Genomic DNA, 17,401 nt, shown 5'->3' with positions numbered 1-17,401 from the left:
TAGGGCCTGAGCCCCCGCGCGGCCTACGGCCGCGTCCTTGACACCGGCCCCAATCCAACGGTGTAATCGGCAAATCCCTAGGCCTTGTAGTTTAGGAGATACGAGCCTCAGTGCGCTGCACAGTGCGAGTGCAGAGCTGAGAGCCGGCCCTTTAAGAGCCCCTCCCTTCTCTGCTCGCTCTCTGCCATCTCTGTCAGAGCTGAGAGCAGAGCTGAGAGCAGAGCTGCCAGCTGGCCCTTTAAGAACCCCTCCCCCGCTGCAGTGTGTCTGATCTGTGCTGGAGTGGAGAGAGTGGAGGATTCAGAGAAATATAGTGTGTAAAAGCTGAATAAGTCGGCATACGTTGGTCAAAAGTCACACAAAATACCATATTTTTGTAGGGATTTTTGTCAGGAATACAGTGGTGTGTTTTTAAAAGCTGTGGAATGTATGGTGTAGATGTGAGAAGCATTTGTTTGAGAGTATGTACCCTGAGAGGACACGCTCTCCCCATAGACTTCCATTGTAAGGCGAAAAGTGTCTCCCCCACTTTGACGGCTCATAAAATCCAAACCGAGCGCGTAGTATATTAACCTTGAACAACTTTTAATCAGCACAGTTGGGAGAGTAATGTGTGAAAGTTTGGAAGCCCTGGCATTTACGGTTTAGGAGGAGATAGATTTTGTTCGGGGCGCAAAATTGTCCAAAATTAGACATTCGTGTCCAAATTGTGGACATCCTGTTACAGTTAGGTCAGGGGTGTGAGTGTATGATTTATCCGTCTTGATGAGACAAGTTCAATGGTGTTTGTCCCATGTCTGTAGGACATTCCTACAGTCTGTGGCGTGGTTTTTTGTGTATGTAGGTGGCGCTATTGAGTAGAGCGCCTCTTTTTTCTTTAATTATCGAATTTTTCGCCGCACCCGATGTGCTTACCAAATTTGGTGAGTTTTCATGCATGTTTAGGGGGTCAAATTTACTTTTTAATTGGCGAGTGTGACTTCGAAACATAATAGGGTCTTCGCCAGGGACTGGCTCAGGCCCTAAAAACGCAGCAATTTCAGATATAATTTTTGCCACCATAGGTTTCAATGGGGGACCTCACCCCCCGGTCCCCCCCCGGACCCTCCTGTGATGTTTTTAGAGGCCTGTGATGCTCCTAAGTGTGTGTTTTTACTGCTTTTAGCGCTGACTTCGTGTCTCTCTGACTTCGAAACATAATAGGGTCTTCGCCCAGAAGTACCTTCTGGCTCAGGCCCTAATAACCCAAAAAACGCAGCAATTTCAGATATAATTTTTGCCACCATAGGTTTCAATGGGAGACCTCACCCCCCTCTCCCCCCCCGGACCCTCCTGTGATGTTTTTAGAGGCCTGTGATGCTCCTAAGTGTGTGTTTTTACTGCTTTTAGCGCTGACTTCGTGTCTCTCTGACTTCGAAACATAATAGGGTCTTCGCCCAGAAGTACCTTCTGGCTCAGGCCCTAATAATAAAAAAACTTTGCAATTTCAGATAAAATTTTTGCCACCATTGGTTTCAATGGGGGACCTCACCCCCCTGTCCCCCCCCGGACCCCCCTGTGATGTTTTTAGAGGCCTGTGATGCTCCTAAGTGTGTTTTTTTACTGCTTTTAGCGCTGACTTCGTGTCTCTCTGACTTCGAAACATAATAGGGTCTTCGCCCAGAAGTACCTTCTGGCTCAGGCCCTAATTAAAGCTGCAAGCAGCGTTGTTAGGGCCTGAGCCCCCGCGCGGCCTACGGCCGCGTCCTTGACACTGGCCCGAATCCAATGGTGTAATCGGCAAATCCCTAGGCCTTGTAGTTTAGGAGATACGAGCCTCAGTGCGCTGCACAGTGTGAGTGCAGAGCTGAGAGCCGGCCCTTTAAGAGCCCCTCCCTTCTCTGCTCGCTCTCTGCCATCTGTGTCAGAGCTGAGAGCAGAGCTGAGAGCAGAGCTGCCAGCTGGCCCTTTAAGAACCCCTCCCCCGCTGCACTGTGTCTGAACTGTGCTGGAGTGGAGAGAGTGGAGGATTCAGAGAAATGTGTGTAAAAGCTGAATAAGTCAGCATACGTTGGTCAAAAGTCACACAAAATACCATATTTTTGTAGGGATTTTTGTCAGGAATACAGTGGTGTGTTTTTAAAAGCTGTGGAATGTATGGTGTAGATGTGAGAAGCATTTGTTTGAGAGTATGTACCCTGAGAGGACACGCTCTCCCCATAGACTTCCATTGTAAGGCGAAAAGTGTCTCCCCCACTTTGACGGCTCATAAAATCCAAACCGAGCGCGTAGTATATTAACCTTGAACAACTTTTAATCAGCACAGTTGGGAGAGTAATGTGTGAAAGTTTGGAAGCCCTGGCATTTACGGTTTAGGAGGAGATAGATTTTGTTCGGGGCGCAAAATTGTCCAAAATTAGACATTCGTGTCCAAATTGTGGACATCCTGTTACAGTTAGGTCAGGGGTGTGAGTGTATGATTTATCCGTCTTGATGAGACGAGTTCAATGGTGTTTGTCCCATGTCTGTAGGACATTCCTACAGTCTGTGGCGTGGTTTTTTGTGTATGTAGGTGGCGCTATTGAGTAGAGCGCCTCTTTTTTTTTTAATTATCGAATTTTTCGCCGCACCCGATGTGCTTACCAAATTTGGTGAGTTTTCATGCATGTTTAGGGCGTCAAATTTACTTTTGAAGTGGCGAGTGTGACTTCGAAACATAATAGGGTCTTCGCCAGGGACTGGCTCAGGCCCTAATAATTAGGGCCTGAGCCAGAAGGTACTTCTGGCGAAGACCCTATTATGTTTGCTCGGCAGAGCAACACATTAGCAGCACTAAAAACACTAAAAACACACACTAAACAGTGTCCCAGGCCCCCCCAACACCCATGAGGCAACTGGGCCAGACGGCCCGGAGCCAGTTTTCACATACACACCCATTCAAAACCTGGTATTATACTGTTCTTGCTCTCAATGAGTGCACGCTATATGCGCATAATGCGCATAATGCGCATAACGCGCATAATCTAATTTGACCCCCTGAACATGCATGAAATTCGCTGAATTTCGGCACAATCGTTCGGTATGTCTCAACATTCACTAATCAAAAACAAAAACGCCACAAAAGTCTATAGCGCCACCTAGGGAGCCACACAAAAAAAAGATAATTTTTTTTAATTTCGCGCGCTATAACTCCTCACACAAAACTCCCACAGACATGGGACCAACACCGTTGGACTCGTCTCATCAAGACGAACAATTCTTACACTCTGACCCCTCACCTATCTCCAACAGAATGTCCACAAATTGGACAAAACTGTCAAAATCAGGACTTTTTTTACTCCCCGAACAAAATCTATCTCCTCCTAAACCGTAAATGCCAGGGCTTCCAAACTTTCACACATTACTCTCCCAACTGTGCTCTTCAAAAATCTTTAAAGGCTAATATACTACGCGCTCGGTTTGGATTTTATAAGCCCTCAAAGTGGGGGAGACACGTTTCACGCTTACAATGGAAGTCAATGGGGAGGCCGTGTCCTCTCATGGTACATACTCTCGAACAAATGCTTCTCACGTCTATACCATACATCGCACAGCTTTTAAAAACATATCACTGTATTCCTGACAAAAATCCCTACAAAAATATGGTATTTTGTGTTACTTTCCACCAACGTAGGCCGAGTTATTCAGCTTTTACACACTACATTTCTCTAAATCCTCCACTCTCTCCACTCTAGCACAGATCAAAGAAAGTGCAGCGGGGGAGGGGTTCTTAATGGGCCAGCTGGCAGCTCTGCTCTCAGCTCTGCTCTCAGCTCTGACAGAGATGGCAGAGATTTGTTTACTGTAGTCATGGAAACCACAATTGGCACTTCTCTGCCCTCATGTACATACTCTCAAACAAACACTTGTAACTTCTAAACTAAAACACTCACACCTTCAGAAAACACACCATTGAATTCCTGAGAAAAAACTCTACGAACTGATGTCTTTACATTCCACTTTTGACCCACATATGCTGAGTTATGACTGTGTTTCACAGTAAAACTGCCAAATCCTCCTCTGCTCTCCACTCTGACAGAGATGGCAGAGAGCGAGCAGAGAAGGGAGGGGCTCTTAAAGGGCCGGCTCTCAGCTCTGCAGTCACACTGTGCAGCGAACTGAGGCTCGTATCTCCTAAACTACAAGGCCTAGGGATTTGCCGATTACACCGTTGGATTCGGGCCGGTGTCAAGGACGCGGCCGTAGGCCGCGCGGGGGCTCAGGCCCTAACAACGCTGCTTGCAGCTTTAATTATTATTCTTTCCGGTTCCGCCGCCAAAAAAACCCTTAATTACACCCACTGAACATGCATGAAATTCGCTGAATTTTGGCACGCACGTCCGGTCTGGCAAAAAATTTTATATTTTAAAAAAAAATTTCACCAAAACTCAATAGCGCCACCTAGGGAGCAAAAAAACTAAAAAAAAATTGGGAGCGCTATAACTGCTTCCACGAATGTCCCACAGACATGGGACCAACACCGTTGGAATCGTCTCATTAAGACGAAAAATTCATACACTCTGACCTCTCACCTATCTACAACACAATGTCCACAAATTGGACAAAACTGTCAAAAAAAGGAATTTTTTACTCCCCGAACAAAATCTATCTCCTCCTAAACCGTAAATGGCATCGCTTCCAAACTTTCACACATTTCTCTCCCAACTGTGCTCTTCAAAAATCTTTAAAGGCTAATATACTACGCGTTCGGTTTGGATTTTATAAGCCGTCAAAGTGGGGGAGACACCTTTCACACTTACAATGGAAGTCAATGGGGTGGCCGTGTCTTCTCATGGTACAAACTCTCGAACAAATGCTTCTCACGTCTAAACTAAAACTCTCACAGCTTCACAAAACACACCACTGGATTCCTCAGAAAAATCTCTACAAAAATATGGTATTATATTCCACTTCCAAGCAACAAATGCGGAGTTATTTGCTTTTCACACACTAAAAATGTACACTTTTCAGCTGCTCTCCACTCCTGCACAGATGGCAGAGATTTGTTTACTGTAGTCATGGAAACCACAATTGGAGCTTCTCTGCCCTCATGTACATACTCTCAAACAAACACTTGTATCTTCTAAACTAAAACACTCACACCTTCAAAAAGCACACCATTGAATTCCTGAGAAAAAACTCTACGCACTGATGTCTTTACATTCAACTTTTGACCAACATATGCTGAGTTATGACTGTGTTTCACAGTTAAACTGCCAAATCCTCCTCTGCTCTCCACTCTGACACAGATGGCAGAGAGCGAGCAGAGAAGGGAGGGGCTCTAAAATGGCCGGCTCTCAGCTCTGCAGTCGCACTGTGCAGCGAACTGAGGCTCGTATCTCCTAAACTACAAGGCCTAGGGATTTGCCGATTACACCGTTGGATTCGGACCGGCGATCCGGCCGCGGTTAGGCGGGGGCTCAGGCCCTAACAACGCTGCTTGCAGCTTTAATTTTAATTTGTATCTCCTGATGCCACCTACTGTTCCGGAGGGTGTAACAATGCAAGATATTTGGTAGTTACTACATAACTTTATGTTACACAGTCATAACATACTGCTAGGGTTTTAATTTATATTCATTTTCATCATGTACTTATTTTGTAAGTGCTTATTGCTTATTTTGTAAGCTCTGTGTTTTACTTTATTGCCGAAATTTGGGGGGGGGGGGATTTCAAAGTGCTGTGTCAGATCACTACGCCTTTCAGGAAAGTAGTTCCAGGTATTCATGTGGTTTTTAAATACTAACAACATTCAAAATTTGACTTTTTGGGGGTGGGGGTACTAATCACAAGCCCAGTTTTATTAATACAAGCACAGAAAAGTGTATTTCATTGTTTTTGAAATGGGTTGCTACCGCGCCGCTGGCCTTTATCACAGCTATGCTAATTAGCAGTTAGCCGTCAGGTGGGGGTCTTTAATACACAGTGGAAAGACGGGTACTAATTTACTTGTCTCGCTCTAGAAAGGATGGATAACTTTATTCCCAGTAAACTTCACATGTTCCTCTAAAGTTATTCAAATGCTAGGTCAAAAGGTAGCTTATAATGTTACTGAGCGAAAAGAATCTGGAAAAAAAATGTAAGGAGTTAGTTTCATCTGACAAAACAGGTCCTTTGAACAGCACAGGGTGTGTGTGTGTGTGTGTGTGTGTGTGTGTGTGTGTGTGTGTGTGAGCGAGAGAGAGAGAGAGAGAGAGAGAGAGAGAGAGAAATTGGTGTAGAGGATCCTGTCACCCAGGCTACACACACCACTGGTCTAGGTACAAAATAGAGAACCATGGAGAGTCAAGCATGACTTTCTTCCAACAGTAAATGAGGCTCAGAGCAGAGACGAGCCGTATACCCGCCTCGGCGTGTGTGTGTGTGTGTGTGTGTGTGTGTGTGAGAGAGAGAGAGAGAGAGAGAGAGAGAGAGAGAGAGAGAGAATTCTTATTAGGTTTCACCCTAAACGTCCCTGACTGCATTCTTCCCTTGGCGGGTAGCGAGCGCGGAGCACCAGAGAGAGAGAGAGAGAGAGAGAGAGAGAGAGAGAGAGAGAGAGAGAGAGAGAGAGAGAGAGAGAGAGAGAGAGAGAGAGAGAGAGAGAGAGAGAGAGAATAAAGGGGAGACAGGACGGACGCAGAGCGGCAACTGAGAGTCCGAAAAGCGGATGAAACTTCACTGCCCAGGCTCCTGCGGAGGTCAGTTCGTTTCTCTATAATAGTGCTGTTATTCTTTTTCTAATTACGAGGACTTGTTCTGTCCGCTGCTCCGCTTCTTGACCTGAAGGACACCTCTGCATCACAGTGCTGGAGTTTTTTTTTCTGCTCTGGAAGCATAGAAGTTATTGTTTTTACAGAGATTTTTGCGCAGATGAAGAATCCTCGCTGGTTTTTCGTTCTTCATTTTCAAAACACTGACGTCCGATTTCCACAAACCTGCAGGCGACGGCAGACCAGTTTTACTAGATGCACTTGTCGATAATCTCCTCTGCAAACGGAAATAGCCGCTTTTACTGTCCATTAAAGTGGAGATGAAGCCCTGCGAAGGTGTGTGTGTGTGTATATATACTGTATATATAAAAATATAAATATACGTGTGTGTGTGCGCGCGCGCGCGAGCGCTGCTTAGATTGTAAACAGACGAAGATTCCAATAATCCAAGTTTAATGTGTGATTATTTCCACCTCTGAGGCGCATGAATTCCTCTCAGTACCCTCAGTATCTACCCGCCTTTTCAGACCCGGGTCGCTCCCATTTAGACCTAAACACCAATGTGTAGTTCACCTCCTCACTGACAAATCATCTTAAACACATGAAATATTGAAGTCGCCCGTGAGCACACAAGCAGGCAGACCACCGAGCTGAAATCCGATCATAGCTTCACACCGGGGCTATTTTTACTGTCAGTAGGGACACACGCACACACACATACAGACGCACACACACCGTCCCCTTCATTGTCATGCTGCACATGCCCTCATGAAGGTGTGTTTATGTGTTGTTGGACCAAAAGATTGAGAGTGATTCTCGTCAGCTGGGTGATGCGGGAGGAGATAGAAGGGGGAGTGTCGCTACTCCATTGCAGGATAATCTGTTGAAGTGTGTGTGTGTGTGTGTGTGTGTGTGTGTGTGTGTGAGAGAGAGAGAGAGAGAGAGAGAGAGAGAGAGAGAGAGAGAGAGAGAGAGAGAGAGAGATTCTGTAGATGGAGTGCTTCTTTTTTTCAATGTTGTCAGAGCTTTGGCTGCAACGTGACACGTGCGCGCGCAATGACGCGTGCCCGCGCGCGCCGGAGTGTATAGAGATGTAGGAATCAGACCAATAAAGTGTTACACGAGGCTACAGCATCATAGCCTTCAGGGAATAGAGTGTCGGTGTCTCGGTGTGGTAACGCAGTCGTGTATTTGGAGGAAGGCAAAGTGCAAAACATTTGTCGCTCCTCTTTTATAATCACAGTTTCATCCTAAATGTCATACACACACACACACACACACAAAACACACAAAGCACGTGTGAATTCCACAGAGACGTTTTTTTCTTTAATTTCAGAGAGACCATAGAGAGAGAGAGAGAGAGAGAGAACATATGGTCACGTGACGTAACGACGCTTTGACAACAGTGCCTGTATGTGTCTGTGCGCGTGCGTGCGTGCGTGTGACTGTGTGTTCGTGTATGTGTGTTTGTGTCAGATTAGATCCGGCACCCTTATCTCCTGCTCCTGAGCTGAAAACCACGAGAAATAAACAACAACAAAAATAAACAATGCACGCTTTGACCGTGGCCACCTGCCTCCTCGTCGCCGGCGTCAGCTGCTTCCTCTACGGCAGCGATGTGCTCTTATCGCTGCTCCGTGTCTTTCTTGCAGACTCGTCCATGCCCGAGCCGGGAGCTACTCCGCGGCGGAGTCCGCAGGGAGTCCCCTACACCGACCTGCAGCACATCGTCAACGCCGACGGACTGCACCTGTTCTGCCGTTATTGGGAGCCCGCCGCCGAGCCGAGGTCAGTGAGCGCGGAGCGGTAGAACTGGCGGTGAACGAATCAGTGTGTGTGTGTGTGTGCGCGCGCGCGCGCGCGCTGTGTAGCTATGTGTCACATAGTTCCCTTTAGGTGGGAAATGCAGTAGCGCAGACAGCTGAGGAAGCACATTCATGATGCACTTTTCAAGATGAAGCGCGTCACCTACAGTACAGTAAGCGCGGTCACATGCTTCATTCCTGCAGTCACATGAGCGCTTTCTTACTTTTTTGATGGTGCTGGATGTTTAGGCACCAGTCTGTGTCCCCTAGTAGCGCCTCAGGACAGGAGCCTCATGATCAGACTGTGAAAACGCACATCCCAACCCGGGCTGAGTGGATACGCAGAGAATCTGATAACTCAGTCAGCAAACAAGTTCGACAGGAAGTAGGCTCTTGTCTGATCGCTTCTGAATAAAGAAACCCTTTGCTTGAATCTGCTTTTCCAAAGCTGAAAGAACATGGAAAAATATCAAAGAAAAAAAAAAGTTGAATATCAGCCTCTGAAAATATTTTTGATAAAGCAAAAGGAGTAGTTAGGTGTTACATGACACCCAAAAAGTTTATTTTGCATTTCCAGGCCTCACGAATAGGTGTCTTGAGCTCACAAAGATGCGTTTTCTCCGTTCATAACTAATTTTAACTGACTAACAAGCTTCAAACTGTGCTCCACTGGACAAGCATGAATCTGAAGGTCTAGGGTTTATGTTTGTTGCTCAAATCAAAGTGTTTGTGGATTACTGAACACGCAGTTGAAGATGTGGATGATACAAGACGATTTGTTGAAGAGTTTGAAACCTGATGTTTATGGATTATTTGTTTGTAGGTGGTAGCTATGTGGGGGCATTAGCGTCAAAGCTAAATCTACATGGCTAGCTCTTTCTGCATCCTGCATGGAGTCACAACGAAGTGATGAGCAAAACCATCTTTGTGAGACACTAATTGGGATTTTTAGAAATGTTGGGCTTTTTTGGGTGATGAAGAGCCTTGAAGAAACATGTTGTCTCATAAAATAGGCAACAAAAACATCAACAGGTTATTAAGAAAGCAAAATAAAATCAGTGTGTGCGGGAGGGGGGGTTGTACATGCCGGTCTCATTGTTGTAACCCGAGCTTGTTAGAATATTATGATTATGTTAATCTCCTCAGGGCCCAGGTCAGGCCTACCAGACGCACCCTACTGGGTCATGACCCCGTTATAAACAACCTCGAAGCAGTTACCCCATCTATTATTTTGTCCATCCCCTTTAAATTTCCTGGCGTTTTTATTTTTCACCTCCATTTTAGCTTCTGACTGGCCGCTTCCTCGACTGCCTCACTCACTCCTACAGGTGAGGGTGGTAGCTGAGGTGTGAAAGGTGTATTGTAGTCACAGTCCATTAAAAACATGAATTTTCATTTGAAAAAAAAAATCTATATTAAGAGCTTGAATATTGATATTGTATTGGGAGGGGAAGTATCACCACATTTTGTGTTATTTTTTCTCATTGTTGGTTCACTGTGGATGGAGGTGGTTTCTGTTCTCCGCTGTTGGAGTCTGGTTTAGCTTTTGGGTGGAGGGGTGGCGATACGTGAAGAGTTACAGATTTGAGGGTGTCGTCATGGAAGCGGTAGAGTTGAAAGTGTATTAAACACTTATAACATCTAGTAGCATTTGAGCACACGTCACGCCAGGGAACACATGAGTCTGAACCAGACAGAGTGAGGTTAGAGGCTGAGGCAACACTTGCCATGACATGTCAACATCTGTCTCCTCACACTCTCTGGTTCTCCTTTGACTCTACTGAACCACCTCACTTACAGAAGGCCTGAGATCCTGACTCATTAGGGCCTTCTGGTGTGTGAAAGACTCCTGGCCAGATCGACAAAGAAGAACACAACGAGTCCGGTCCAGCTTATTGAAAAAAAAAAAAACAACAACAAAAAAACACCAACTGTGACACATTTAAGTACAACATTCTCCACAATTTCTTGCTATGTAATTTGTCCCTCAATTTTCTGGCAGAGCAGCAAACAGAAGACAGATGTCGCACATGAACGCTCAGTGTGACAGCACAGACGCTAGGAGACGTGACAGACTGCAGAAACATCCCACAAAACATCTGCAGTCAAGATATTACTGAGCATTTCACACGTGCTTAGCCTCGCTAGAGCAGTGACTCATTAACCAACGCTGGTTCCATAAACTCAAGTTTGCATCGATCCTGCCATCTTTATTTGTGCGCGCAGGCTGTTCCTCTTAGAAGTTGACCATCGCAGTTTTTTCTTTGGTAGAGTAGCATCCTCTCAAACAGAGACACATCTAGTCTCACACTCCCACTTCAGCAAACACTTGCGTGCTCAAATTTATTTAAATCTTGAACATTTGGGAATTAATCAAGCCACATTTATGCCACCTGGTTCTATACAAGTGTGTTTTTATTTTTTTTTAAATTTTTGCTTATGTGGCACAGATCAAAGATGTATCATGAAGATGTAAACAAAAACAAAAAAAAATCGAGTGTGGAATCACATATTGTTAGATTTTTCAGGCCTGAATCATGTGGAAATAAATTCAGAATCATGTTGTCAATTAAAAATTCCTGTGTGAAGCTGGAAATGCCAGATTTCACTATGTCCCCACATTATTCTCTAATTAGCTGTTAGGAATGTAAATGGACTGGTGATGTTTTTTCTACATTTATGGCAACCATACAGAGCGCTAACCTGTTAGCACTCATGGTTAAGGCAACGTCAGCTGCATGTTAGCGTGATGTTGACCAGCATTAAAGTAATTCCAGTTCTCAGCTAGCAGACAGAATTGACCTCCATACAATGTTAACGGGGACGGGACTTAATTGTGAGCTGTCTTTGTAGCTCAAAAAAACATTAGTGGGCATCAGGACATGCAGGGTAAATGCAGCCTATCAAATAACTCCTACTGCAAAAAATGATGCTAATTGCTAATGTAATCATGTAGCAGCTTTACCCTCTTCCTGAAAATGTGTATTTGAATTAAAAGGCTGAATCATGAGAGGCTAAAAATAGCTCTCTGTTATAACTGTAGAGCACTGAGGCTTTGCGTGGATTATATAAGCGATTTCTCACAGAGAGCCAGTCAGTCATGCTAAAATAGAGTCATGGCAAAGAGAGCGTTGATGCTACAGATATAGTTTGTGTATTTTTCCTGTGCAATGTAGCTCAAATGGAGAGCACCACTGTTTGAATACCCCAGTGATAAAGCTGCTAAAGCTACTTCTAATCTCTCACAGAACCCTTAATTAAAATCTTTTAGCTGAGCCTGCAGCTCCTGTGGGTTTATAGGCTAGTGAGGCAGAAGGTATTCAGCAAAATCACACCCTGGCTTCCATCTTATCAGCAGGGGTTTGAATGAATTGGCTCTTGCTGAGGAGTAAAAGAAACAATCTAATTGAAATCAATTTAAAGCCATTTTCAGACCAGCGCACCCCCAAATGGTTTTCATCCTCTGCCCTCCTTTCTTCCAAGTCCACGCCCCCCCCCCCCACTTCTAATCAGATCCAGTTTTATTTGTAAAGGTTGGAGGGTAACAAATCAATATAGTTCTGCAGTTTATCAAATCTCAATCAGTATCTTCTCTACTGTTGATCAGCCATAAAATAGTGAGCATTTCCACAAGCAAGTGATTAGATGTTGATGGCCAAAGGTGGCTCACAAAGCAGGGGTTCCTGCACTGCACATAATGATAAAAATGCCTCACAAATGTCACACACATCATTATACTGAACAATAACAGTCCTCTGGCTATTTTTTCGGGAGGTAGCGACTCCAGTCAAGAAGATTCTCAGCTAGAAAAGCAGCACATCCAGATGCTGGTGTTTTACGTTCAGGGGAGCCATCAGTCAAACGAGGACAGATACAGCAGCCAGTTTGCCATATGTCTCAGGAAACATGTCTAATCAATAACTCTGTGTCTGGTGGACCAAACATCCCCAACTTCCCCTTTTGCACAGATCGTTTAACTGACAGTTGCAGATGGTCTGATGTAAATGGATGGGGGGGGGGGGGGGGGGGAACAGTGCGAAAACAAGGGCAGCAGACTGATTTCTGTACGTTCCCAAACAGAAAGAGCGTGTAGGACAAATATGGACTGGCCGTGGATCTCCTAGAGGGACAGTAGTGATGTCATCGAAGGGCAGTACGTGAAAACTAAGTGAAATAGGGGATATATAGTTTTAAAGAGGGAAAATACAAATCTTAAAATGGATACTACAATGTTGTCAACAGATGTTGGTCACACGTCAATAGTTTTAAAATAACTTTTGTAGCTCCTGTCATGTTCTTAAATGTTATCACATCTTTTAGAAATGTCTTATGAAATGAGGCAGTATTTTTTCTTTTTTTTCCATAGATCATGTATGAAATCATGAAAAGTGAACAGTATGTACTCACCAGTAAATATTCCCTGAAAACACAAGCTGTCTCTCCAGCAGTCTGTCGTGCAGATTCGAGAAGCAGAGACAAACTCCTCTCTGATTTTGTAGCATTTTTCTTATTTTTTCTTTTAACAACATACTGTTGAACATGTGAATTTATTAATAACGCTGACAAGGGAAATAAGATGCTACTGTAATAAGTGACCATACGGGACTTTTGAATAAGTGATGTTTGGATGAGAATGAGACGGTCGGGGTCAAGGGTCAGCAGCTCCTGAAAGGCCCTTTCATTAGAGTCAGGAAGTAGGTGAAAGGTGGCAGTGTGGAGAGGAGGGGCATTGACAATGATTGACAGATCATCCAGCAGATGACCAAGGGGAGAGTTGAACTCACAGGGAGACCAGCAGCCAAGAACATGCACACCTGTATTTACATACATTTTGGCATACAGCACACACACGCATGCACACATACGCACACGCACGCACGCACGCACACACGCACACACACACACACACACACACACACACTTTGTGTAACTGGGTCATGATGGTTGGATCGATGTGTTTCCTTCCCTTCACTTAATTTTGGGGTCATTTTGCTGCCGCAGTGCCACATGGAGCTGGAGCATTCTGTTCAGTCTGACATGTTTCGTTTTGTCTTTTTGTGATGTTGGCAGGATATGTCACAAATGTATCGGAATTTGGCAGAATAATAGGTAATATTACAAGGAAAAAGTGTTTAAATATTGGAAATCTGTCTTAAAATTGCCTATCTTGGATTCAGAAGACTCTTTTTGGCCTTTGGCGGGATGTTTGGGTTAGTTCATCGATGAAATTCACTCAGATTTTGGCTAAAATGGCTGAAATGTTTTGGCTTCTGCCTCGACTCTGGAGTGGTATTAGAAGAGTATTGTTGATTGAATCTAATCTTATGTCATCTTTAATTTTGATTTTATTCTCAAAACATTTGAACATATTTTGATTAAACTTGTGTCCGTGTATCTTGATTAGAGGGAGTATTTAGCTTCTATATCATCTCCTGGATTAGTGATCTGGAAAACCTGTTTTTGCCAGTTGGGAAGAACATTTATGATGAGACGTTGATGATGGTTTGTTCATTTTCTGAATATGTTAGAGGAGGTATGAGGATCACCATGTATAGTTCGTACGAGAGTGTGAATAATTATCTGTCGATTCTATAAAAAAAATGTATGTACAGATGAACAACATCAGTATGATTTAGTGCAGTGCCGTCTGTCTGGGGGCGGAGCACCAATCATACCATGATGTCACATATAAATGATGCGCTCATTCATAACAGATGGAGTAAATAAGCAACAGCTGTGCCTTTTTTATGTCATCAGAGACTTCCATAGGGTGTGTTGCAAAATGTGGCAGGATGCTGCGGAACCATAAAAATCATGTAAATTGCGGTGAGAAATTTCAAAAATGACATTCTTTTTAGTTTATAAGTTTTCTACGCACACACTTTTTCAAAGAGTCACTGTGTAAAAAAAAAGAAAAAAAAAGTTTTCTTAATGATTATGATCTCTGCAACCACCCAATCAGAAAAGGAGGGTTTTATGTACTTGGCTGGGTCTTAATTGACCTGAGGGACCACCCAGGTAGAGCCTGTATGGGAAACACTGCGGTATGGAAACCTATTCGGCTTGTAAATCTCGCCCATGAAGACTTGTTTCCCTCACTTAGAGAGAATGTTTCCAGAAGCACTCCCAATATTTAGTTTCCTGTTAAACTTGTCACTATAAACACAGATAATTGCATGGAATTGCCAGTGTTTCTTAGCTTTACTTGTATGACTTTTGAATAACCAATCATAAGCCTTTCACCGGGCAGCAGATTGGTTTCATCTCCACTGTCTGTTTGTAAGGTTTCACTGGTGCAAACCTTCCTGCTGAGGTTGCCTGCTGTCTGTCTGCCTCCATTTCTCTCCATCACACAATAAGTTCCTTTTCCTCTCCTCGTGTGTGGGGTTTCCCCCTGTGCAGCACAATTTCCTCTAAAAAACATCCAAAATTCTTGAACCATTTCTGTTTATCACCTTTCTTCTTCCTCTCAGACTCTGTCTCACCTTCCACTTGGTTCTTCCCCATCATGTCACATCATGTTCACATCTTATACAGTGGTGAAATATCTAGAATTAAGTAAAATGTTGAACATTTTTAGCAGAGGATTATTTACTGCAGGGAAAATTGTGCTTTCATTTGAAATTTTCCCTTTTTGCCATACAATACAAGGGCACATTGACCTGCTGAGATTGTAGCTAATTTATTCCCTGTCTGCTAATCTTGTTCCCTCGCACCAAGATTGTGTATTTGTATGTGCTGCAATATTGCACCAGTACACACACGAATAAATTCAATTCCAAAACAATTTCACAGCAGGCTTTAATCTAAACTACACACACACACACACACACACACACACACACACACACACACACACACACACACACACACACACTCTGAAATTCTGAACAGCCTTAAATCCATTAATCAGATTAACATGCCAGTGTTCAGTTGCGTCGCGTCCTCTGACTCCGGCCTGGTCTGCACAGCAATGTCTCCCGTGTTAATATATCTCTCATGTTAGTTTCTACATACACAAGCAAAAGTTAATGGACTCCATATGGTGTTAAATATGCACCTCACAGCTACACCAGCTTCAAGAATTGTAAATGTCAGATGACAACAATAACACAACAACAGAACTGAGTTTAAATCTAATGAATGATCAAGTTGTAGGTCAGCCATCCTCACAACATGATAAATTAACTGTGAGCCAATATTTGTATGTAAACTCTACCCTTGAGTAGGAGTGTTTTCGTTTTTTTGGCAGCTCAAACTGGCACAGATGAAACAAAACTTGAGTATTGGGAGTTACGATGCCTTATTTATAGCTGTCATAGTAAGAAAAGCACAAATGTTCCTAATATACATCACTATTAAATAGTTACATGTTTACTTGCCTGCTGAATGATGTTCAGCTTTCAATGTACATGTGAGCATTAGCTGGACACTGAAGCTGCTTCAAATGTTGGACCTTTTAAAAAGAATAATCCCAGTTTAAGGTGCAGAATGTGGTGTTGCAGGTTAGTTAGCCCCAGGCATGATTGCATCCAGGGGATTAGGCTCCTTCCCTGTGGTTGTTTGGAGTGGCTTTGCATGGATGGAGAGAGAATTCTCTCCGAACGTTTTTATAATGCTGGTTAGAAGCCATGTTGTTCCAGCCGCTAAACCGTGTGGGAGACAAGTGGGTCTCCATTTCCCATGAGAGATGAGCAAGTGAAGGCAGTTAATGAGAACATGAAATAAAAGCCTGTTTTCTCCTTATAGCCTCTTAACAGAAGAATCACACAAGGAATGTTGGACAGCTTTACACGATGAAGATTAGTAAGAATGTGAAGCTGCCCCCGCTTTCGCTCTCAAACTAGGTATTCATTGTTGGAGCAAAATCGAGTCCTTAATTAACAGGGAATGTGTTACTAACTGATCAATCAATCATGATCATTTGTGAAAGTGATACGGGACCCCAAAAAAGTTTCCCCCTTCAAGATCCCCCCCAAAAAAGTTCTTGGACTCACAAATGTGTTTTTTCCCTCCTGCATCATTTTTTTTTTGTGACTCCAGAATGCAGTAAAAGCCAGCCACATATATTTAGCATAAAGTTTACAGTGACAGACTGTCCAAAACACCTATTTACAGTACAAACACTCAATTGCAACATTCCATATCATTCACATCTTTTTATCTGGCTGTATGCTCAGTCAGCCACAGTGGATGAAAATGGATGTTTTTGGCAGAAGAAAAAAAAAGGAAATTCTTGAAGGACACTTTTTGGTGAAGTACTGGTTTAAGCTGTTTATTTCAATATTTAGCTTGTAGGGTGGCATGGCTCGGAGGTAGAGTGGCCCTCTAGCAACCGAAGGGTCGCTGGTTCAATCCTCACTTCCCCCGCAAGCCAGGTACTGAGCCCCTAATTGCTTCTGATGGCCCTGCGACGGACTGGCGGCCCGTCCAGGGTGAACCCCGCCTCTCACCCAGTGTCAGCAGGCTCCAGCCCCACCTGTGACCCTTAACAGATAAGCAGTATAGAAAATGGATGGATGGATGGATGGATGGATGGATGGATGGATGGATGGATGGGATTTAGCTTGTTGACTGCACGTGATTTTAAGATGCCATGCTGTGTCTGGGAAGCATAAAGAACCCTTTTAACTATTATACTTCTTTTTAGAATGATCCCTCTTCTGATTCTTCAATGAATTTCTACACAATGTGCAAGCCAAGATACTTTTTGGGATACCCAAGTCCTCTTGAATATTTATATCCTCAGTCCGGCCTTCACTTGGGCCTGTTGTCTTCAGCATCAGAACCACAATGCCAGAACTTGTGAATTGACTTGATTCTAGTAAACATCCCCCAAGATTCAGATGCCAAATCCGTCAAACCAATCTTAAATCCAGGCCCCTA

General features: G+C 43.9%; 1 protein-coding gene across 3 annotated transcripts in view; it reads left to right on the top strand.

Moving 5' to 3' along the window:
• Nucleotides 1–6,475: 6,475 nt before the first annotated feature.
• The window catches only part of mgll (monoglyceride lipase), a 33,337-nt gene continuing 22,411 nt past the window's right edge, over nt 6,476–17,401 (top strand). The window contains exons 1-2 of one of the 3 annotated variants that reach the window (XM_086214248.1): nt 6,476–6,698; nt 8,363–8,498. In XM_086214248.1, the coding sequence (XP_086070374.1) occupies nt 6,668–6,698; nt 8,363–8,498 (167 nt within the window). In that variant the 5' untranslated portion in view covers nt 6,476–6,667. Of the gene's footprint in view, nt 6,699–6,737; nt 7,047–8,124; nt 8,499–17,401 lie in introns of those variants that run through there. The other 2 variants (XM_086214249.1, XM_086214247.1) reach the window with 2 other exon arrangements.

The sequence above is a fragment of the Aulostomus chinensis genome, chromosome 9 (assembly GCF_037954235.1).
Source record: "Aulostomus chinensis isolate RoL2024-O1b breed Wild chromosome 9, RoL_Achi_v1.0, whole genome shotgun sequence".
Lineage (NCBI taxonomy): Eukaryota > Metazoa > Chordata > Actinopteri > Syngnathiformes > Aulostomidae > Aulostomus > Aulostomus chinensis.
The sequence above is the reverse complement of the archived record's forward strand: the minus strand, read 5'-3'. Positions and strand labels throughout refer to the sequence as shown.